This window comes from Clupea harengus, chromosome 19 (genome assembly GCF_900700415.2).
Source record: "Clupea harengus chromosome 19, Ch_v2.0.2, whole genome shotgun sequence".
Classification (NCBI taxonomy): Eukaryota; Metazoa; Chordata; class Actinopteri; order Clupeiformes; family Clupeidae; genus Clupea; species Clupea harengus.
In genome coordinates, this window is record NC_045170.1 from 11,871,403 (window position 1) to 11,894,595 (window position 23,193).

Below are 23,193 nucleotides of genomic sequence, written 5' to 3' on the forward strand. Positions count from 1 at the left end.
CATCGTTGCATGTTAGAAGAATCAGACAGTCAGCACATTTTGTCAAATGAAATTGTAAAAGTGCTAAAAATGACTAAAATGATTATGATAACTGTAATAGCAAAACCCCCAAAAAATAACTTTTATTTTATGACACAAAGATTTATTTTAGCTTGTCCATTTAAACAATTGGTTGGCCTTTTTTTCTGTCCTACATAAACTATTAGGCTAATATCATTAATGGCTGTAAACTAAACAAATCCTTTTTTTTTGCAACAGTTTTATTTGCGCCTGAAAATCTGGATAATACTGATAAGACCGGATTTATTTGTTCAGTCCCCGGGGAGTGCGACATGTTTTTTCATTACTTGTTTTTATTGTTTAGTATTCCCATTCCCATGTGAATATATAAACCTATTTCAAATAATTGCCATATAGCTTGTAAACAGCCATCTCCTGTTTCTGCACAAAGCTACAATGTAGAACAGAGGCCATTCATTAATTTGGTGTTGCCAAGATTCTGTGCTGTTCCAGGTCTCATGTTCATTCATGAGGCATCCTCTACCCTTTGTGTGGGTTGCCATCTAGCGGTATTTGTGTTTTAGTGGGCTAGCAGCGATAGTGAAGATCAACAACTGGCATAACACAACGCACAACCTTCTACCCAACAAGAGCAAAATGGCTGTCAGCAACCTCAAGGCTTCAATGCTTTTAGCAATATAAATATACTTAAAGGTGTAATCGATTTTTTAAAACACTGATATGGTCTCAAAAGCACAAGATACCAAAATATATTATATTTTATACATAATATATATACACATACACATGTATAATATTATATCTGTATATATATATATATTATGTACCATATACATATATACACGTACGTAGACATACATAGATGTAGAATGTTGATCAAAATAAACATGGTTGTCCATCTACAATTGTTGCATAATTCTGAAGGAAAACTGAAACGATCTCACTATTCTAGTGCATGCTTTGTCCTTTTTATGCTCAGCAACATCTTCACACTAAACCTTTACAAAACACAGTGAATGAGAGCGTGGTTTGACTGCTATGACCTGTAAAAATCTGGAAACTGTAAGGCATTGGCAATAATGCCGCAATAATGTCAGTTTTAACAGGCATACATGTTCTGAAATTCCAACAATTGCTGTCACAGCAGTCGTCATGTAGAAACATGGGACCTCTTGGCTGTAATCAGAATGACCATTGAATGCCAAGGGATATCATCACTTTCAATTTGGTGTGTAACAGCTTCCCTTAACAGCAGGCCCCTGTGGAGCTGCATATAATGATCACGTGAAGTCCCTCGCCATTAAATCAGAACCAACTTGGACATCCGTGTGACCTATAACTGTTTAAATTACAGTCTGTCTGCTGGCCTGCATGATGGCTGATGTGGAAATCACTTGGATCAGCATTACTCAGGATCCCTAGGGAACCCTGCAAACACTGTGTAGAACCGTTGCTATAAACAACTGGGTCTTGTTCCGCAGGATAGAGATGACTCACTAACTGATGTTTTTAAAAATGCTATAACTATTAGCTGTAGATTTAAAGGTCACGGATGAATCAAAACCAATGGCAATATTTGACAAGTAATTACAGTAGGCAGGAGCTGATGTGCTGACAGCTCAACAGCATGTAAGGACAAGAATATTCCTGAATATATGAAATTCAGAGCCCATTAGATGATATGTCCTGTCTCTTATAATACAAGGATAACATCAGAAAGAGAGTGAAAGGAAGACACACACAGACACAACAGGAGCGAGGCATTAAAATACCAATTTATTACTTAGTTTGCACAATAAAACACAAATATTCCCTGCAGGCTAAAAAAAAAAAAAGGAGGATTTTTAACATGTCACTTTAGCAATACAGCAACTGACCAAGCACCCTGTCAGAAGAGGCTGGCTATAGCCCCCCCCCCCCCCCCCCCAGACCTTCCCAGCAGGACCTCAAGGGCGCCCCCCCAACCCCTATTGCTACTGGTCACACAGCTCGGAACACTAGAGTTAAATCAGCACAGCGCTACACACCAGTATAAGAACAGAGAAAGAAAACAAATTTAAAGAAGAAAAAAAAAAAAATTAAATTACAAACACACATCATCAAATAACAAATCCTTGTATATATCAAAGAGGAATTAAAAAATTAAAATCATGCTCTGTTGATGTCTGAGGAGGGTGTGTGGGGGCAAGGTACAGAAAGAATTAATAAAACGTTTGAAAAAGAGGTAATCCTGTTGCCGGGAGCCCTACAAGGGGTGAAGGGGTGGGGTCGCCACCCACTACAAGGAAGTGCATTTGGGAGGGTTGTGGGCTGGTCAGTGCCAAGGTATGGGGCAGGGCATGGAGGGTGGCCAGCGAAGGACGGCAAGGGAGGGGAGGAGAGAGGGAGGGGGACGGGAGTCTTCACCAGCCCCTGATTGAAGAAAGTACCTCGTTTGACTTTGTGAGCGCGTGCAAAGACTCCCAAGTCCTCACCTCTGACCCCCCCCCCCCCCCTCAAACCCCAATGACCCCAACCCTACCTCAGCTTGTGCCGCAAATCAATGTCATTTCTGTAGGAATCGTTATTTGTTTGTATCTCTGAAGTCCATCTGTCCTTAAAAGAGACTCTGCAAATATTGCTACCCCAAAAAGTCTCACCTAAAATACTTAGACATAATTTTTGTTTAAAAAAAAAAAACCTTTATAAGATCTTTTGCTCTTTCTGTTGTCTTAATAAATAGTCTCTAAGAGTTTTCTTCTTTCTTTTCTCATAAGGACGATACTCTGGCATGCAAGCGAGCAAAGTCTAAAAAGTTTTCAAAACTGTTAACGAAGCCTAAAGAGCTAATCCACCAAAAGCACATTCCCACTGATTGATACAAGCATAAAAACAAGGAAAGGAAAGAGTGAGAAAAAAAAAAAGCTAGCACAGAAAATACAAACACCGCATATAGATCAGACCAACAGCCATAGCAAGACAAAAACGAGCAGTTATAGCTTTTTTTTTTTTTTTTTTTTCTTTCTTTTTAAAACTTGTAGAGGAACTAAAAAGCAATGCAAAAAACATTGGGTTGGGTTCATATTGCTTCGCAGTGAGAATAGGAGTTTGAAAGTGGAAACTGACATGACCTGATAAGAAACTGGGACACACTTTGAGGGAATGGTGATGCCAGTATAGGGGGTATCAATCAGTGTGGCGAGGAGGCCCGCTGGACATTGAGGTCCCCATGTTAACCTTCCTACCCCCTCATCTAGTCTCCTCTGACTCCCCATTGGTCCTGGTCAGAAGGGAGCGCTCTCCACGCCCCCCGGGGGGGTCTGCGCTCAAACTCATTCATAGCAAACCTGCTGCTTAACCGGTGGTTTATTATAAAAGGTTTTTTTGCCGAGTGCCCCCTCCCTGCCGAGGCGTGGAGTGCCGCTCCCACCCAAAACTGACCAACCCCCACCCCACCCTACCCTACCCCACCCCAATACCTGACCTCTCCACCCAAAACCGCTGAAAACCTGGGAGGGACCTCAAGGGCCTCCTTCGGGTTACTAATCGTGTAATCTGAAGGGCAGTGCTTATGACTGTGAGCTCCAATGGCTGGCATCCGATTACTTTGTGTTTTGCTTTTTTTTTTTTTTTTTTTTGTATCTTTTTCATAAATGATCCAAAAATGTAACAAAAAAAAAAAAAAAAAAAAACCTTTTAGTACAGACTTTTCAATAGATATAGATACACATGGTCAAATACACACAACAGGATAGAAACATTTTTTTACGTGTAAAAATTCAAAACCACCGCCTGCTGCCATTTTATTCCTTTCCTGCTCGTCAGCTTCTAATAATTTGGCCTCCTTTAGGCTCTGATGATTGTCACTTTAAAAAACTTGCTCTCAACCAAAATAATGTTTCAACCATAAACATAATATGCTACCTCAAACAAAAGGAAACGAAAATAAGAAACAAACAGAAACGCCTCTGTCAAACCAGTGGGCAGGTTTCTGAAACAGTGCAATTGGACGACCGCGGGCCCTTTAGGACGAGAAGTCAATATTGAGGACAAAGATAAAGGAAACTAACGTCCAACCAATTCCGTCTCCAGAAAAATTACAGAAAAAAGGAACATCCATCAGGAGCCAAAAGGAGAAACCCCTCCCCCACTTTCCCCAGCACACATCCCCCCCTTAAATCAGCAAATTAGGCAAATGGACCCAGCACACTACCCATGCACGCACACCACACACACAGACCTGCACACCTTACAAATATCACAAACTCCGCTGAAAGATCCAAGAGCATCTCCCTCAAAGCTGAACTAAACATCTGGCTGTTGACAGTCTCCATACCATCTTCATCATCATCATCATCATCATGACGATCATAGTAAGAACAACAATTAACAACAAGAGCAACAACAATGCATCATCTAACTCTAAGAACAGTTAAGATAAGTCACGAAAAAAAAAAAGTCTCTTATTTATATTAAACTCTTACAAATCTGATCTGAATTTAAAAATGCATAAAAGGTGAGGGGAAAGGGAGAGTGCCTTCTGTTTGCCTTGCCAAGTCAACCTTAAGTACACACTACGAACTAGGTCTGAAAAGACCAAAACAAATAAAGAGGCCTTTCTTCTCTAGACCACCAGACCTAGCTGTTGCATTTACCCCTTCGAGACACACAACAGTCTACCCACTTCCTCAACCCCATCACCATCTAAACGAGGGCATAAGGAGGTCACTCAAGACACCACAGGTTACCGTGGCAACAAAAATGACTCCCCTGATGCTCTCCTTGGTCTGCCACACAGAAAAAAGGAACACGATACTTGATGCTGCTACACACCACCGCCAGCTTATGCAAGTCAGTAAAATCTACTGAAAGACGCTTATATATTGTAGATGTAAATATTTTTATATATATTTATATATGTGTGTAAATATAAAAAAACAGAGGCATTTACAGCAGTTATCTCCTTGATATCCCTTTACAATTCAGTGGCCTGCCATGAAACACACACACACACACACACACACACACACACACATATACATACATACGCACACATCAACACACTCACGCGAGCACTTGCAGCTAGTCTTTGCAGAACAGGAGATATAGAAGTCGCAATGGGCAATGGCTACCCAGGTCACCTCGCTTGTAAAAGATTTTGAGAGGAGAAAGAGTTAAAACACAGTTGTAAAAAGGAACAAAATGTTTTCATTGTCATCACCTCTGAAAGTTCAAAACGCCCCACGCACCCCCACCCCGCCCGCCCAACCCCATAGACATTTGTGACATTTTTGTTGCCCAAAAAGGGCTTGAGGTAAAAGTGAAGAGAGTCCTGCTTAGCTGAAAGAGGCAAAGCTTCACTTGCCAAGATGGCAGCTGTGTGTTGCTTGCGCTCAGTGTATCTTACAAAAAGAAAAGAAACTCATAAAACAACAAACAAATTACAACAATAATACATTTCAACATTCAAAATGAAGAAATGAACAAAAAAATGGCTCAATTTGGGTTTTCTTATGTTGTTTTTGTGTGTGTGAGTGCGAGAGTGAGTGAGTGTGTTTTTTTTTTTTTTTTTTCTATTTTTTTCTGTGTGCATTGGAAACCCGAAAGCCTCTCAGTGCTGGATTGCTGGTAGAATGGCGGTTCCGTTGGGTCTGGGTCTGCTCGGCTTGGACTGACGGCCTGGTTCGCTGGCTTATGGAACCGCTCCGTAGCAGAAAAATACGCGCGCGCAGAGATAGAGAGAGAGAGAACGATAAATGACAGAAAAAGAGTGGAGAAAAACAGAGTATTTAAAAAGAGAGAAATGGCGCCTCCTGCTGGCTTGGGTCAGGCGAAGTACATGGTGTGCTGGGTGTCATAATGAATCTGGACCGCCTTGGCCAGGGCCAGAGGGTCACGACCGTTACTCTGGCCCGAGACATGGCTGCCCTCCGCACTGTAGAGGAGGAAGAGCGAGAGAGGAAAGAAAAGAGGAGGGTGAGAGAAAATTAACAATCTTTTTTCAGTATGTTGGTATACTTACTTACTTAAACACTCTACTCAGGTTAAATAGAATGGGACCCTGGGGCTCCTCCAGGTCTCACCTGTCGTGGTCTTTGTCCACCAGGTGGTAGCGTGCCCGGAAGGCCACCAGGCGGGCGTAGTAGGCTGGCGCGGGGATGGAGACGGAGCGGGTGCAGCGCACGTAGGTGTGGCACAGCTGGTAGGTGAGCAGCTGCAGCTCGTCCGCCGTGAAGCAGTTGTCATCCCACAGGACGTGGTAGTGGGAGGGCCGGCTGGTGCCCTGCAAGAGGCAAGTGAGGAAGTGAGTGAGAACCACATACTCCCTCAACCGTAACACTGCAGTAGACAGACAGGCTGCATCAACCCCAGGTAAGTGACTCAAGCAGTTAGCGAGGTTTGGTTTCAAAACTGACCCATCAACTTATAGTGATGGATATAGTGAAGGTATTTGGCAGAACATTTTGCCAAAAAAAGTAAGAAACCATGCCGATGTCTGTTATCAATACATTTTAATATCCCACATAATGTATGGAATTTGTAAACACTTCATTTAAAAAAATAGATAAAATTAATGCGAAATGTCATGCATCAGGTAATTAATCTGGGAGGTGAGGTACTGGCACTAACCTGAATGCCCGCATGGCTGCAAAGGTAGAAGTCAAACTCTGAGGGATGGGTAATGGTGCTGTCGACTGTGGTGCCTGCTGGGACGTTGCCACTCTTCCCCACCTGTAGAGGGCGAAAACCGCAGAGGAAAGACAGATTAAAGAAAGTATACACAGCAACACACACCAGCAGTCACACTGAAGGCCGAAATATACTTCTACGACTCCGTGGTCACGCAGTTGCACACGGTTGTGTGTGTTGCAAAGCAATACATTTTTTTTTTTTAAAGATGGCGGTGGACCAAACTTCGTAGATCGTCGTATTTGTACATAAAAGTTGCTTGTTTTTTTAAGTTACCGAGAAATAGACACTGCAATGTAAAAACCCTATTATTGTAAAATACATCTGAGGGGATTTGCGAGGTGTCTGAGCCAGCTATCTAATGTTGGCATACTACTAGCCACAAGGTAAACAGCGATGTATTGACGGATTGATGGAGTCGGATAGTTAAAAAATTTGGGAGGTGCACGTAAGGCCACGGAGAGGTGCTCGGAGAGGGTTTGCAACGTCGGACAGGGTTCTCCGTATCTCTGTGTGTCCGTAAAAAGACGACCATAAATTGCGCTTAACAATCACAATTAAGGCACTGGAGGGAAAACATCTTGGAAATCACACACAGTTATGACTACTATTTTGTTGCACAAATATGTTTATTATCACTAGTACTAATTTAAAAAAAAGTTATAATAATTTGTATGAAAGTCTGGCTGGCAATGTGAAGCACTAGACACAAACAGAAACTAAAAACATACATTTGGGAATGACTCCATCATTCTACTTACAATTTTGTCTGCACACACTACTATGAAGCAAAGGACCTTCACTGTGTGAAGATGCTAAAAGGCCTTAGCCCAGGTCACTTACCCGCTCAGCCTTGTCGGAGCAGAAGAGGCGGGTGTGGTGGCGTTTCTGCACCACGATGTAGGTAATGCCCGGCCGGTAGTCCTCCTCCAGGCTAATACAGGCCTTCCTGATGGCGATCAGCTCTGGCCAAGCCACCTGATGAGACATGAGAGCATTTAGCATTTAGTGCACTCTCTTTTGCTCTCTCCAACACAAACACACACACACACACACACACACACACACACACACACACACACACAGCACAAAATAAACAACCACAGATAATTATTTCTTACAATCTCTCCATCTCACACGCCCACACACTCTCTATGAGGCTTTTTACACAGTGTTTTCAAGGCGAGAATACTGCGCCTTCATTCTGCCTCGCCATTCTGTGTAAAAGATGGGGGTCATTGCTGTTCCGCCTCTGAGCCAGCAGCAGGGGTAGTCATAGAGCCGGAATGACATCTGGGTAAAAGGGACAGCCGGCATGGCTGAACAGGGGTGTGATAGCTAACAGCTAACCAAAATGAAGCAAGACTACTGTGACAAGACATACAATTTTGACATGATAAACATTAACGTGTTGTACATGATCGTACACCAACTTTGCTTGAGTCTGAACATTGTTATAAATGTTCACAGCTTTCAACAGCCCGTCAACACCAAGTTCAGCAATCATTGTTTTTGAAAGTAACGGGTAGGCTAGTTTATTTCCGTCACGTATGTTATGGTACATTCGAGACAACTCGGAATTTAAAACATCCGACATGATATTTCCCAGCTCCAACTTTAATGCATTCCAGCCAAATGTAAACACAATTATGTGGTGATGACTCCTCAGTGGATTGTTCTTTTTCCTGCTGGGTATCAATAATTATGAACAACTTATTTTTTTATCTTGTTCTTTTTGACACACTGCCTCTTCATGCATCTTCTCATGCATTTAAAAAAAAAGGTTTTGAACCTTTCATATAGATCTAGTCATTACTGCTAATCTGTGTCATCACTTGTGGTCAGCGGATGCAGTGTATAGCTCCTGTCGTCAATGAGTTGTGCAATGCAATTCTCACCAGTTTTACTAAACATTTTATAGAGCCAAGTTTATTCTGAAAATGATTCTGTCTCCACACAGAGTCAGCCCGTTCTATGACACAACATTGTACGTTCATGCATAGGCCTAAATCAGTATGAAACTAAATGTTATATTTAGAAAACATTTAAATGCTATGTACTATGCAAAAGTACATCAGTCCTGTCACTCTCTCTCTCTCTCTCTCTCTCTCTCGCACGCACACACACTCTCACACAGACACTCACAGACAGACAGACAGACAGATAGACAGACACAGAAACACACAAATACAAACCTGCTTCATCTGTCCCTCGGACACCCCGCCTCGGTAGTAGATAATGCGTGTGGGCTTGAAGCGCGTGGCCTTGTAGAACTGGATGAGCAGCTCGCGCACCATGTTGGTGAGGTCCTGGATGACCTCCTGGCTGTAGAGCTGCTCCTGGGCCAGGTCCTGCCGCGAGGTCTGCACGCGCACCGTGGCGCAGTAGCGGCTGGGGTGGCCGTCCATGCTGCCCACCACCGCTGCGATGGACGGTTTCTTGCCATCGCCCGCCGGAGGGTGAGTCACGTCCGCCCCCAGGAAGATGACAGGCTGCTGGAACACGGAGGGCCTGAGGGAGAAGGGAGGTGACAAAGTGTAAATCAAAATACCCCTGCATCAGTTACCACGGAGGAGATACATTTAAAAATAAATAAATCTAAGACAGCATGTTAATTCTGCTTGAATTAATTTCCAGATGACACGCTTTGACAATAAGAGCATGCCGGCTAACTAGTTAGTCATTGTTCTTTTTGAAGATGGGTGGTATATAGAGCTGAGGGGGTATCTGAAGTAGCGGGACCAAAGAGTGTCCTTCTACTCACCTCTGATGGGGCACCAGGACGTTGTTGATGCCGCCTAGCTTGGCGTTGATCTTGAGGCAGAGGTTGGACAGGGTCTGGGGGGACGTCTTCACCACGTTCTTCACCTGGACACACTGGGTGGCCATACCCAGGAGAGTATCCCCAACGCGCTTCACCTCCGCTGCAATGGAGATCGGACAACTTAGAGTTACCCAAACATGAACATGCATGCACGCACGCGCGCACACACACACACACACACACACACACACACACACACACACACACACAAGGTGGGGAATACTCCACATACTTGACCTCTTCCATAGAAAGGAGGGAGGACCGCAAGTTCATTTCCAACACAAGAACACTAATTGGCCATGCCTGGTTAAAACCACAGTCGCCTGCTTAAATTATTATAAATACAGACAGAACTCTACACTCTTGTATTACTGGTAGTGTATTATAGTCCTCAGCCATTCCCTCTCACCATAGACGGGAGTCTTTCCAGGCAGGATCACAACGATGAGCTGCAGGCCCACGTAGGACATCTTGAGGTGTTTGAACATGGGCTCCACGCTGTCGGCTCCCTGGGCGTACTTGCAGAAGCAGGGCTGTCCCTGGATGGGCATGCCAGCGTCTTTCGAGATCTTCCTCAGTTGGTCTGTGAAGCTCCTGGTGTCAGTAAAATAAAAATAAAAACATTTTACAAAACAGACCACAACATGTTTTCACAAACTCTTTTGAACTCTTCCAGTGTTTCTCAAAGATCTGAGAATGCATTTGTAGTGGTGATCATTGAAAATCATACAAAACAGAAAAAAAACAAAGGCAAACACTTGAAGCAAACTGGGTTACAACTTGCCACGTCATCAGGGAAGGAAAAAAAGAGAGGAAAGGATGACTAGCGAGATGAAGAAGAGGAAGCACTCACTTGAGTAGGTCCTCTCGGCACTGCTTCTGAGGGGCGAAGCAGGCTACAGCCCACACCTTGATCTCGATGCCGGCGTAGAACTGCTTCCCCCTCATATCCCACACGCCCTGATTGGGCGTGGCCACCGTCTTGTTCTGGGGAGAGAGTCCCTACATTCTTAGTGAACCCCTCGGTCTCCGCTGCGGCTGCTCACACAAGCCAACCCCTGTACCCCCTGTACCCCACCCCCCCACCCCGCAGAATCATCCCCTCCCAACATGTACACATCAGAATTCAGAAACAAATCATCAATTCATTTCAAAACCTGGACCAAAACAGAAAGCATTCAATTTAACACTGGGAGTGGGTTCCTTATATTATAATTATATACTTGTTTCCACACAAATAACTGCTTGTGTAGTCATTCAGAAACAAAGCTATTGCTGAATAGAACACATATTATTGCCCAGAGTAACATCTTACTGTGGCAATTTACTTCACATGTTGACACACCAACTTAACAAGCATCACAGTTCCAGTGTTCAGGGCTTTAAAAACTGTTCAGTTTAAACATTAAGCACTTAACTTAAGCAAAATGTAAACATTCATATTTCAACCAATTTGGATAACAAAACACCCTGAAGACTGGAGAACTCAGCTAACTGTAAATCACACAGCATTATCATGCATGTAGGCCAGCAATAGCATTTTTTTTTTTTTTTAAAGCAAGCACAGTTACAGCAGTGTTTAAAAAATCCTCGTGCCAAGTCATGTTGCCCAATCTATTCCGTGACAAAAATTAAACATTGTTAACATGAGGCAGCCAGAGAGATCCTGTGGAAAAGTTATAAAAACAGACAGAGTTGCTTTTCTCCTCACAAGTGTCATGGCTAAGCGGCGTTGAAAAGCCCTTTCAATGAGCCCTCGTAACTAAATGTTGTAGTATGTGAGACACTCGTGGTCACTCGAGTGTCCTGTGTATTGTATTGTGTGAGGAGAGAAGCAGCTCAGTAAGATCTTTCCCCCAAACATTCATCCACTCCGAGACACAAAAATAAGACTCCGTTACCCAGCAATCCCCATTTCAGTTTCCGATCATATATGGGAATGCGCTTATATTTAAAAATTAGGACTGCATTCCATTAAAGTGAAAAGGTGCTTTGGTGATGTTAAACACACAGCAAATTCAGAGCAGTGGGAACCCAAGTCACCTGTAACATGTCTCCCCCTCAAAAAAATAAAAAAAACTGGTTAATAAGTAGCCTAGTAGCCCCAGGGGAACAGTTTCGCTTCATGAAAAAAAAAAAACAATGTTTACACAAATGTCAAATGCAAGAAGTCCGTATCAAGGCACAAAAACATTCCTTCGGAATTGCTGGGAACAGTGGAGTCTAATATTTGTCCTCATTAGGTTAGTCAAGCCAAAACACACACACACACTCACTCACTCTCTCAAACACACACCCACCAGTAACCCGTCCCACCCGTAGCCACCCTACCCAGTGCCCCTGTACTCACCCTGCCACAGTCCCTCCCAGTGTCAGTACTCACCCGGCCCCCATACTGCAGCATGGGCGCTGGGAGGACTCGCCCGGTGACCTCCGTCATGTCGTTGTGCACGACTATGCCAAACTCTTTCAGGTAGGGGTCGGGGCCGCCCACCATACTGTTGCTTTTGACCTGGTGCACAGAGGAGTCAGAGGTGCTTATGAGCAACGTTAAGGAGGTAGGATACCCACACATCCTATACCTTTTCCTTGTTTTACCTTGCTTTACATCTTCCTTGTGCTCTATTCGAACTTCAGTTGGATGTGTGCACCTTAACATTTTTCAACGCTAAGGGGTAACATTAAGTTCAAATGGCGGGGGATTTACAGATTTACAGAGGCACAACCTGGATTGCACTCAGGTTCATTAGGCCATGTCATGTTTATCCCACCGCCGATGTTGGTGCCAACCTCCACCCACGAGCGTTGCTGCTAAAGAGTTGGGAGATTGTTTAGCCTTTGCACCACAGCCTACAGGCTTTATCTTGGATTAGTGCATCCAAATGCACCGCAATAGCACTTAAGGAATGTTATGAATGGCGCTCCATACAGAACCACTGGAGCAGGAAAAACAACACCTGAAAGACAGACCTTGTGGGATAGCGGAAAAGAAAAAAAAGAAAAAGAAATCGCCACTACCTGGGTGTAGTGTGTGTGTTCCCACATTTGGATTCAATTACCTGCTTTGACTGTCAACAATGCAGCACCATACATGGAAACTGACGCCTTGCGCCTGAAACTGGAATGTGAAAATGGGCTCGATACTGGGAGGATTTACCCAAGATGGGAGCTCTCAAAGACACAAGGAATTCAGTCAAGAATATGTGGAAACATTTTACAGCCCAGAAAGTGGTGCATTAGTTTCAGCACTCTCCATTCTTGACATCAAAAAAGAGAAAGGAACAGTGATCTAGGAACAGTGCTTTAAAAACTGCAGAAGTGCACACTTGCGGTGCACACAGGCATGCAGATTACTTCAACTACCAGTACTTCAAAAAGTTGAGTATACTGAGACAGTCACACTATTAAATGTAGTAATCAAGCGATCATGAGTTAAATTCCTAGTGGAGGATGGTGACGCCATATCATCTCAAAGTGCTGTGCACAACATCTGTCGGTAGACAATGGGTGCTAATTGATTGGTTAAGACCTGTCACCAGACCGGAAAACACGATACACAACAACATCCACACTCTGGTTCTGAATCATCTGAACCTGGGCCAGCGACAGATTAAGAGGTAACAGGGTGTAGTATGGTAGGTCTGGACTGGAGGTGGTCCATCTGTCTGCGGCTGCACTCACCAGCCTGCTGATCTCCTCCTGTCGGTCGGGTGCTGAGCGGGCTGTGGCTTTGATCATAGTGGAGGTCTGGTTATCCGTCAGCTTCTTTATGCACCGTTGGCCTGCTACTATATTACAAACCTGCAGAGAGAGAGAGAGAGAAGGAAGGAGAGAAGCAAAGAAAGAAAGACAGAGAGAATGAGAGTGCATAAGGAAGGGGGAAGAGTGATGGGTATGGGATGGCTTGCTGCACTGTTAATATAAGTATATATATATATAAGTGCATTAGTTCTTGAGCTCAACTGCATTTGTAAGAGTCTATATGCTGGCTTTAATAATCATCATCATCATCATCATCATCATAGGAAGGTTACACAAGTCAACTCTGAAGTGAAATCAACATGCTTTGGTGTGTGTGTGTGCTGGCGAGCTGAAGTCAGGAGCGGGGGTACTGACCTCCAGGGGCAGATAGGTGTGCTTCTGTTCCTGCCCCACCTGGAGGCAGGGAAGGTGGGGGTATTTGAGCTGCAGGCTGTACTTTTGTTTGAAATACTGAGCCACAGTGCACTCCATGGCTTGGCCATTTTCTAGCTGGAGGGGGAACCTGTACCAGAGAGAAAGCACTTAAGACAGTCAGAGACACACAGCACCTGTGCACACAACAGCTGTCACACTACTGCTACTGCTAAGGTTAAAACACTACTAAACATGATTGAAACTGCATCAGTTAAAACATCTGATTCAAGCTGCTGCAAGTGTCATTACTAGTGCTTGCCAACTTCCACTAGTCTAAGTCTACAGAGTCCACGCCCTTCAGTGTTCTGTGCACATGCAAAATAACTCGAGGGCAGATATGGTTTCTTTGTAAGCCTCTGAATTAATAATACAAACAACAAGCCAAGAGGTCTACTAATGTGTGTATGACATTGAACTAAGCTCAAGAGCTCTCTGTGCTTTGGGTGTTAAAAAAAGGGCCGGCACTTACGTCTGATGGCTGGCTGGGCGGCGGGTAACATTGCACACACGGTACTTCCTCTTCATCTGACCGCAGTGGGTGACCTCCACTTTCAGTCCTTTAGAAAGCCCAGAAACAGAAACTGAAATTCTCATCAAGAAGAATGGGGTACTAAGGCAAGACCTATAAAAAACTACTTAAACTAAACAAAAAAACACAATTTTTACTCAATATAACTAGAGATAACTACAACCAGAAATAATAACTACCAGCAAATGCAAGAAATTCCAATCCAATTCTGACATCACTGAAAATATCCCGTCTCAAATAAATAACTTCCAAACTTCAGGCTTTCACAAGCCAAGAGGTTTTGGCTCATCACACACAGTCATTAAGTGAGGCAATGATATGGAAAAGTAAACAAACATGAAATATAAAAAAAAAAATGTGTGCGAAAAGGCATGCAGTTATTTCTAGATTTTGTTTGTGCCAAAAAGGTCTTAAACAAATAAAAATTAGTAAACACTGCCCAACATAGCAGCAAGTCTCAACACTTTTATTTATTATTTATTTAAGGGGGCCTTCTTAAGCTATATGGATAAACAAGGACATAATAACACAGTTACACACACCTCTAATCTCCTTGGTGAACTTGACACGTTGCGAATCTGTGAGGGGTTTGGTCTGCTCATTGATGTTCTGGATGTCCAAGACTTCACACATGAACTCGATGACAGGCTGGGCTCGGTAGAAGGCAGTGGCTGAAACTGAGGTGAAAAGACAAACACAAACAGGATTACTCCGTCTTCTGTGGCAAGTCATGATACCCCTAAAAGAGCTTTTCACCCCCCCCCCCCCCCCCCCCCCCCCCACCACACACAAATGAATGAATGAATGAATGAATGAATGAATGAATGAATGAATGAATGAAGTGCTATTTGAAGGATTTTGCACTCTGCGCGTTGCAAAAACAACTTGGTTTCCAAGGCACTGAGTCGCGGAACTGTTCCAAGCATGAGTGGACTCCCGCCTGAGGCCTTACCATCAATGTTGAGCATCATGTTCCACATAGCTGGGCGGACGGACTGATGGAAGCCGAACCACACCTCCCTGCCTCCACCGAGGGGGTGGTAGTAGCCCTCGGGCGGAGAGAAGAAAGAGCGGCCGACCGGGGTGTATCTGCATAAGAGGAGACAGAGAGGTCAAAATGAGAAACGAGCCCCTCGAGGAACAGAACTCACTTATTTTGGACCCTTGGAAAGCTTCGTTTGGCAGAACACACTGTAACTGGCCTTCTTTGTGGATATAGTTAGCGATGTTGTGCTGTGAAGGCTTCCCTTTCATATTCACTGTGTGTTTTGTCCCAGACCACAGAACTGCAGTAACTACCGCAGTCTGGACCTGGAGAGCCTGTAGTCTTTCACATGACCATATACTACCAAAATTAATTATGAAGATCTTAACAAAAGTAGTTGCTCATACCATAAAAAACATACCTCAAAATGTGGCAAATTGTTGCACAGAGTTACACACCAAAAGCATCACCAAAAAAAATCATGACGGCAAGTGTAACATTTCTATTTTTGGCCCTTGTTTGATCCCATACAGGACAGCCTTGCCCCATGTTACCTCATGGAGGGCAGATGACGGGTGATGACATCCAGCGCCTGCACACAATCCTCTGGGACCTCCGGATGATGACCGGAAAGGGCATCAATGAGCATCTGCAGGCTCACCACGGACACCCACTGCAGAGACACTTTGAAAGTCTGGTCCTTCCCTTCACCTGGCAGAGTCACCTCGAGATCCACCTGAGGGACGAAGGGAAAGGGAGGAGTAAGGGGAGAGAGAACCAAATGATTTAGAGATATATTACAAATATTGCACAGAGGCATATGATGAGACCCTGATGATGTTTGAAATAACAGCACAGACTGTGTACTCCGGTTTGCTTTCCCTTGACCAGATTTCCCTCGATAACCTCACTGCAGCGCAGATATTACACTAAGAACAAATTATGTTTTCTAAACAAAGTTCGGGAGTAGCCCATGGGGATTGCCAGCTGTTGCTCACCCCACTTCCCCATTCCAGGAGATTTAAATCTGCCTTACCTTTCCCTACGTCACATGCTTCATGGCCAGCTACCAAGCCAAACATGCTTATTATTAGAGCTCTAAATCAAGCAATCTGATGGGTGAACTAGTGAAATACAAATTAGAGACCATTAACTCTTTAATCTGGCCCTGAGCTTAATTCTGGCTGTGGACAGCACCTCATTGGAGGTTGTAAAGGAGGGCTCCCTTACCCGGTCCCTTCCAATGGGCAGCGGATGGGCTGTATACATGTTCCTCTTGCCATCGTATCCAGGCTGCCGGTCCCCAAAGATCTGCATCTTGAAGTGCCTGACCATGGTGTCAACCACCTCTCTGTGAGAGAGAGAGCGAGAGAGAGAAAAAGAAAGAGAGTGTGTGTGTAAGAGCAAGCACCAGGTACAGAGAAAAAAGCAACGAAAGACACACCTTTGTTTGTTCGTGCAACTCAAACGTAAACATAAAAAACACACACACCTGTTGACCCTCCGTGGTCTTTTCTCAGGCTTGATGTCGATGTCATAGTGGTAGACGTCGATCTTGGGGATCTGCACCTGGAAGTGATTGGCCAGCAGGCGAATCGGCTTCCCAACGGTGCCCAGGCCGGGCCGCCGCGGCGGTTGAAAGAGGGAGGTAGGGGCGGGCGGGCCTGGGGGAGATTCTGCACGTGAGCGGGGGACACCCCGTACAATCAATACATATTTTATGAACAAGAACAACAAGAACATAAGTCAAGATACTAAAATTGCCTTGAATGGGACTTTGACACATACACACACACATTTTTCAAATTCAATGAGGAGATCTGAAACATCCTTGTGAGACAGAACCAAGTTGCTTTGGTGGTTGTGCTTAGGACTTGGCTGTACCTCAAGTAAATCACCCCCCACACACACAGTGTGAATTACCGCAAAAGTACATGCCACGAGATCCTCAGTCCTTTGAGTGAATTTCAAGTAAACACAGACCAATAGTCCTTCCCCCCCAATACAAGCGTATGCTTGGCAGACCTGACACACAACAAGAAAGGCTGTTGCGGTCGACCTTGAACTCTGACCCAGGAGGCCACAGGGGACTGGGAGAACAATATAGAACAATGTAAACCCAATTACCGCCAGCCCAATGAAAGCCCACTACCCCGCCCTCCTAAACGCACACAAGCCTCCCAGACAAAGAACAGCGTGCCTGAGATAGACAGTGGTGCGGCCATATGGGGGGCAAGAGAGACTGGGATTACTCCTCCACACACACACACACACACACACACACACACACACACACACACACACACACACACACACACACACACACTGAGCCAAATACTGCTGTATGTCCGCTTATTACAGACACAAATGAACATCTAGTTAATCCTATCATTCTGAGTCTTATACTGGATACTTTGCCTCTTATATACATGGTCATTATATACATATGCATGTCTTAACTCACTACTACATTTCCCACAAAGCCTCTTGACATTGGCTGCTTCACCAGACTCGCCTTAAACAACTGCCCAGTATTGGGTTCCGTCCCATGCACTAGCGGGTAGGGACAGGGGAAAGTCCCTCGGAGGTCTTCTGGGAAGAACTACTGTACCAACAAAGTGTGACATCATCGTCTGGGCAACTAGCCTCGCTTTTAATGCTTGAAGTTCAGAATAAGGAAACGGGAGAATGGAGGAAGAGGACTCGGGACTAAACCAAATTGGGAGCATGGGAGTAGTGTGTGTGTGTGAGTGTCTGTGTGTGTGTGTGTGTGGGCAGGGGGTAGGGCAGAGGAGTAGTGTATGTGTGGGTTTGTTTTTTGGGGAGGGGGGCTGCTATTGGTGAGTAATATGTGTTTGGGGGTGGGAATTTGGGAGGGGTGGGGGAGGGTGGAGCCAGAGCCTCACTGATTTTCCAACTGATGAGTAGCTTGCAGGGGTCCAGTCTCTAAATGTCCTGACATGCTCCAGTTAGCCAGTGAGGCAGAAAGGGGATTGGGATGGGGGTAGAGGGTAGGGGGTTGGGGGGGTCAATCTATACCACTGTTTCTCCCTCCCCTGTAACCAACCCCCCTCCTCTTCCCCACCCCACTAAAGCTCTCTGTCGGTCTTCCAAACTCTCCGGAGCCACTGGTTGCTCCTGTCTCTTAGTCCTAGTCTCAGAAAACGGACTGGGTAAGGTTAGCGGGTCTGAGTGGGTCTGTAAGCTCTGTCAAGAACCAGACACACACAGAGACCAAAAGCAGAGACTGATCTATATTTAGGTCTCTCAGCTGGTGCTCAGGAGCTGGGCTGGTGTCACCGTAGTCTCTGGGTGGAATGCTGCACCCCCTCACACACTCAATGCTTCAACCACACACACACACTGTCTCACTGCTTAAACCACACACACTGTCTCACTGCAAATGTCTGGCTTCACCACTGGACCTCAACGCCACGGTTCATCCATCAACAGGATCCCCATCACTGAGAACATGCTGTACAACACACTGCTTCCATTTGATAACCCCAACAGCCATTCTGGTTTTTGGCAACACCAAACATTGACATGTCCACCATGTCCACCCCCCCCCCTAATTAATTAATTAATGGATAACTGATTAATATCTTCTCCAGACAAGTTTTAAGAATTTGCAATGGCATCCTGCTGCAGTAGTTTACACACTGATGGGAAATGATTAGAGAACACAGAGCACTAGACATAAACCTAGGAGTCATTGATGGATACAAATAGTCAACTCTGACTCTAACCTATATGTATGGCAACAGATATGTGTGTGTGTGTGTGTGTGTGTGTGTGTGTGTGTGTGTGTACCAACGTAGATCTAGGCATGACCCTTGCAAACCGCCGGGTCGAGCTTAGGATAAGGTCACGGAGGACTGCCCTGATGAGTGGGGATACTGCAGCATGTGTGACACCCAGTCACCTGCGAATCACCTGGATTAGAAGTCAGATACACTTTTCGTTTGCCCAATTTGTGATGCCCTGTATGCAAAACCCAACACGTCTCACGTGGGGTAAAGCCGTTGTGTTGCCTCATGAGTTTACATCATGAGAACTGGGAAGTTAGAGCAAACTTCAAAGTCTCACCGCTGGTCTCTACTTAGTCTTAATCATGTTCACAAGTGCATTGGAGCTCTTCCTTTCGTTTTAGTTTTGTTCGTGTGCTAGTTCATGTAGTTACCTCCAAAATCATGTTTTCGTTTCGATGTTTGTAGCACCTCTTTTAAGTACTAGCCGAGTGATGTCAAGTCTCCATTGTTGCTTGTCGAAGTTATTCATGTGATGGGCTTGCACAGTTAAAGCCAATGTATAGGAATCATTTTGACACAAACCACATAAACAAATTTAGAAAAGATATTGCATGACAACTGTGTAGTCAAGTCCCAAGTCCCATTGGTAATGCCTACACAATTTTGCAACCACTAAATTTTCTACCTGGCAATCCTGTTCAGAGATAAATAAACAACAAAAACACAAATTAAAATATTAATTACAGCCAATTACACATTAATCTAAAGGGTGATAACTACATACCTCCTACAATCTTCAAAAAGCATATCTGAAGACAGGACTTCAAGAATGCGAACTCAACAGGCAAGAGAGCGACCTAATCTTTTCACAGCGGTTCTGTTTAACCCTCACTGCAGGTAGCCCAAATCACACAGCTTCAGAGAATGCTTAAATGGTGCAATCAAATTTAATACAAATCTGATATAAAATACATATGATATAAACTCCCCCAGGCCTACGCGCAACATTTTGGTTAATGGGTGGACCTAAGCTTAATAACCTGGACAACACAAGGCTTTCAAAAGGACCCTTTGTGGCTGCATCAAATAACTTTGATATACACTATGCAACTACATTCACAAAAAAGCGCTCATTTGAAAAGTATGAACGTCTACTCATCTGACTGCTTGAACTTTTGAGTCATGGTGGTACTGTGGTTATACCTTACACCTGAGCTACGGTCATTTTTCAGTATTTCTCTCCGTTTCCCGACAAGTTATTCGTCTTTAAGTTATTGTGAGTCCTAGAAGTTCTGTAGAAGCAGCAGCACCAGCCACACCCCTTGATTGAACTATGAACTTGGAACAATTTAGCTTCAAATCTCATCCATGAAACCATTCTGTTAATCAGATCTTATGTGGCATGTCACACAGGATGATCTATTATGATGTATACACATATACTCTACACATATCAAGTAAGAACATAATAGTTACACAAAGCAAATTCAGAGGCCATGTGGCTGTGGATGACACAGAAATACAATAATTTAGAACTTTACTAGAAACATACAAGAACAAATTCACTATTTTGGCAGTGGCTATTTATCCTGAAGTAAGGTAAAGTAACGCCACTGTTGATCAACCAACCACTGGCGTGATATTCAACCTGACCCCAAGCTTGTAAAGCAACGCATTCACTCTTCAACGTGCCTTGTGGGATATAAGGTTGTTGAGTAACAGTTTGAACGGCTGCTAACATGGTAGCCTAGTAATTAAATGAATGTATGGTGCTGGCTGTAATAGGTGCCCTCTCATACTTAGAAAGGTAGACACTTCAGCCTACCTCTTTAGTTGTAAATGTATCCTTTTGCACTGAAAGAAAAACAATTGTGTCCTGCACTCTGGACTGGCTGTAGGTGCTTTGAGCAATGTACCCCCATTTGAATGATACACTGTTGTAAAACCTGGTCATTTGTATTGCCTACTACTGCAGATGAGCAGGGCATTTTACGTGTTTTGCGTGAATATAAAATGAGAATTTCAGCTATTAGCTGAATAGCAGCCATTTCCTTTACCCTAAACACAGCTTTGATATCAAGGGGTAATGAATAACAACCTTACCAGAAATATTTGGTGAATGTGTGTTTATATTACAGATGAAGTGAGCAGATAATGATGCTGTTTACTCTAATCCAGTCTATACTTTTTTTATGTCTTTGTTTTAGGCAAAGATTACTTTTGAAAACCGTTATTTATATTTTGAAGCCTGAAACAAACTGCTGAGAATGCACTTGAGTTTTGAGAAACTGTCACCTAATCATGCCCATTACAATTGCATAAATCACTGTAGGTCTAGATCTTCATTTCCTGACAACAAAAACAACAAATTGGTCTTTCGAAAGGGACATGCATTTATCAGAAAATAAATGGAACACCGTGAAGCCAGGTTATAGTAATAGCGGATCTTCCAACAGTAATGTCAGAAGAAAAAAAAAATACAAAATGAATGCAAAACCAATTATCTGAGAATTCATCACTCTATTGGCTAGACACAATTTATGATTCAACCTCGTATTCTATCGTTAACTGGACCTTCTGTTCACGTGTAGTGTTAAAATGGAATTCCTAAAGCGATCATTTGAAATTGAAAAATAAATCTGACAATGCAGCCATTGCAATCTGCCTTCTGAACATGCATTCTGTACAGGCAGTTCTGAAATTGGATGTAAGGACCTGTGGCCCTCGTGGGAAGACTTGCATGCTGTTTGTGAAAATAGCAATGTGAAGAAGTGTTTACTGCTGTGTTTTTACACAGTCCACTGTTACGCTCGAACATGCTTTCGCAAAAACAAAAATAGTCCCTTTTTTAAAAAGTTCGAAAATACACTTGGACTAAAATGTGCAGGCAAAATATAAAAAAAAAAATGTGGCCTACGTGTGTGTTTGGCTCATACTGTCCGTTTTGGTTACACAATTATAATTGCAGTAATGCTGACTAAATAGCCGTTATCTCCATATTCTATATTAACAAGAATAAGCGAGCCACAGGAAATAATCACACCAATGTTACGGAAGCGGCAGCCGGTGATGTGTACAACCCGAGGTAGCATAGAATGGAAACGGTAAACTACATCGAATGGCTTCCACTGACGACAAAAATTTTGGAAATTAGCGATCGTAACTTTAAGGTGTAAAACAGAGTAATGCGTTGTGGTTATTTGCTTCCAAATAAAAAAATTCAAATACAATCAACCAAAGACAAAGAGCGTCGAGTGTACTAAACGACGATGCCATCTTGATGCATTGTTTTTGTAGTTAACGTTAGCTATCGCTATGTTGGATAAGGCCAATAAGCCTTGTGCCACAATCGATAGCATAAATAGAAAGGCGATTGGTCTAAAACACGCATTATTTACATTGCACAAGACTTGTTGTATTCGAGTGGTGACAGATACGCGGAAACCATTCCGTAGAGCATGTTTTTTTTGTGAAGGCATGCTCATTTACATAGTCACTACTCTGATCACGCTGCTCGAATAGGATGCAAAAAAAAATCTTTGACGTTAATTCCACGTTGCTCATGCATTCCTCATTCTGTGCATTATATCGACTTTCACGACATTAAAACGAATTAATAGCGAACACTATTAACATGTATAAAACTGCAGTTTGGTAGATTAAAACGAACCAAGATGGTAAGCTTGCTAACTGCATGACAGCAGACGTGCGTCCACACACACGACACGGAAGAAAGTCTTGGTTAAATCCCCCACACAGTGCTGTGCTGCCCTCCTCCTTGGCTACCTGCTGCTTTGAACGCCAGCAAACAAATTAGCTTGTTTGACCAATAGTTCCTGTTTGATCACATACTAATGTTAAAGCTCAATGAAGAAGAATCGCCAAAATTATTCATTGGACAAATACATTAGGGCCTGATAGCCTCGTTTGTTTTCGTTCTCGTCGTTGAGGCCTATCATGCAATCATCCACGGCCCCCAGTGAGGCAATCCATTAGCCCGCACTACTCTGTCACAAGGCTTCTCATTTTAGCTCTTACCGGGTCCGAGCGCTTCCATGGCCGAGGGCTCTCTCTCCGTCTCTGTCCCGGCCTGGCGGCTCCGTACCGACACTGATATTGGGGGCGGTATCTCGAAGCTTAGTGGGGCTAATTTAAGAAATGGAAGAGGTGCGTAGATATCCACAGCCCGTCGAGGGTGCGTTGTCTTCTGAGTGATTTAAAGCAGATCCTGGGGATA

At 43.8% G+C, this 23,193-nt stretch overlaps 1 protein-coding gene across 7 annotated transcripts; it reads right to left on the reverse strand.

Annotated features, from left to right (window-relative positions):
* Positions 1–1,775: 1,775 nt before the first annotated feature.
* ago4 (argonaute RISC component 4) lies at positions 1,776–23,190 on the reverse strand. Of its 7 annotated transcripts, none has more exons than XM_012837619.3 (18): positions 22,995–23,190; positions 16,697–16,868; positions 16,435–16,555; positions 15,759–15,940; positions 15,172–15,308; positions 14,762–14,896; positions 14,160–14,247; positions 13,631–13,778; positions 13,196–13,315; positions 11,865–12,026; positions 10,368–10,516; positions 9,924–10,108; positions 9,455–9,614; positions 8,886–9,201; positions 7,534–7,668; positions 6,631–6,732; positions 6,084–6,283; positions 1,776–5,935 (listed from the first exon to the last, which is right to left on the reverse strand). In XM_012837619.3, the coding sequence occupies exons 1-18, from the start codon at positions 23,011–23,013 to the stop codon at positions 5,827–5,829; spliced, it is 2,640 nt and encodes an 879-aa protein (XP_012693073.1). In that variant the 5' UTR covers positions 23,014–23,190; the 3' UTR covers positions 1,776–5,826. The 7 variants fall into 7 exon arrangements, with proteins under 7 accessions (XP_012693073.1, XP_012693070.1, XP_012693075.1 ...); XM_012837616.3 differs by having other exon boundaries at positions 14,160–14,271; XM_012837621.3 differs by having other exon boundaries at positions 10,368–10,501; positions 16,697–16,880.
* Positions 23,191–23,193: the final 3 nt, after the last annotated feature.

What these genes read in the sequence shown, in the direction of transcription:
- ago4 (XM_012837615.2), bottom strand. An exon ending in ACACCTATCTGCCCCTGGAG is followed by an intron (nt 13,316 to 13,630) that starts GTCAGTACCCCC and finishes CTCTCTCTGCAG; the next exon opens with GTTTGTAATATAGTAGCAGG. An exon ending in CTGGGAGGGACTGTGGCAGG is followed by an intron (nt 10,517 to 11,864) that starts GTGAGTACAGGG and finishes CTAAGAATGTAG; the next exon opens with GGACTCTCTCCCCAGAACAA.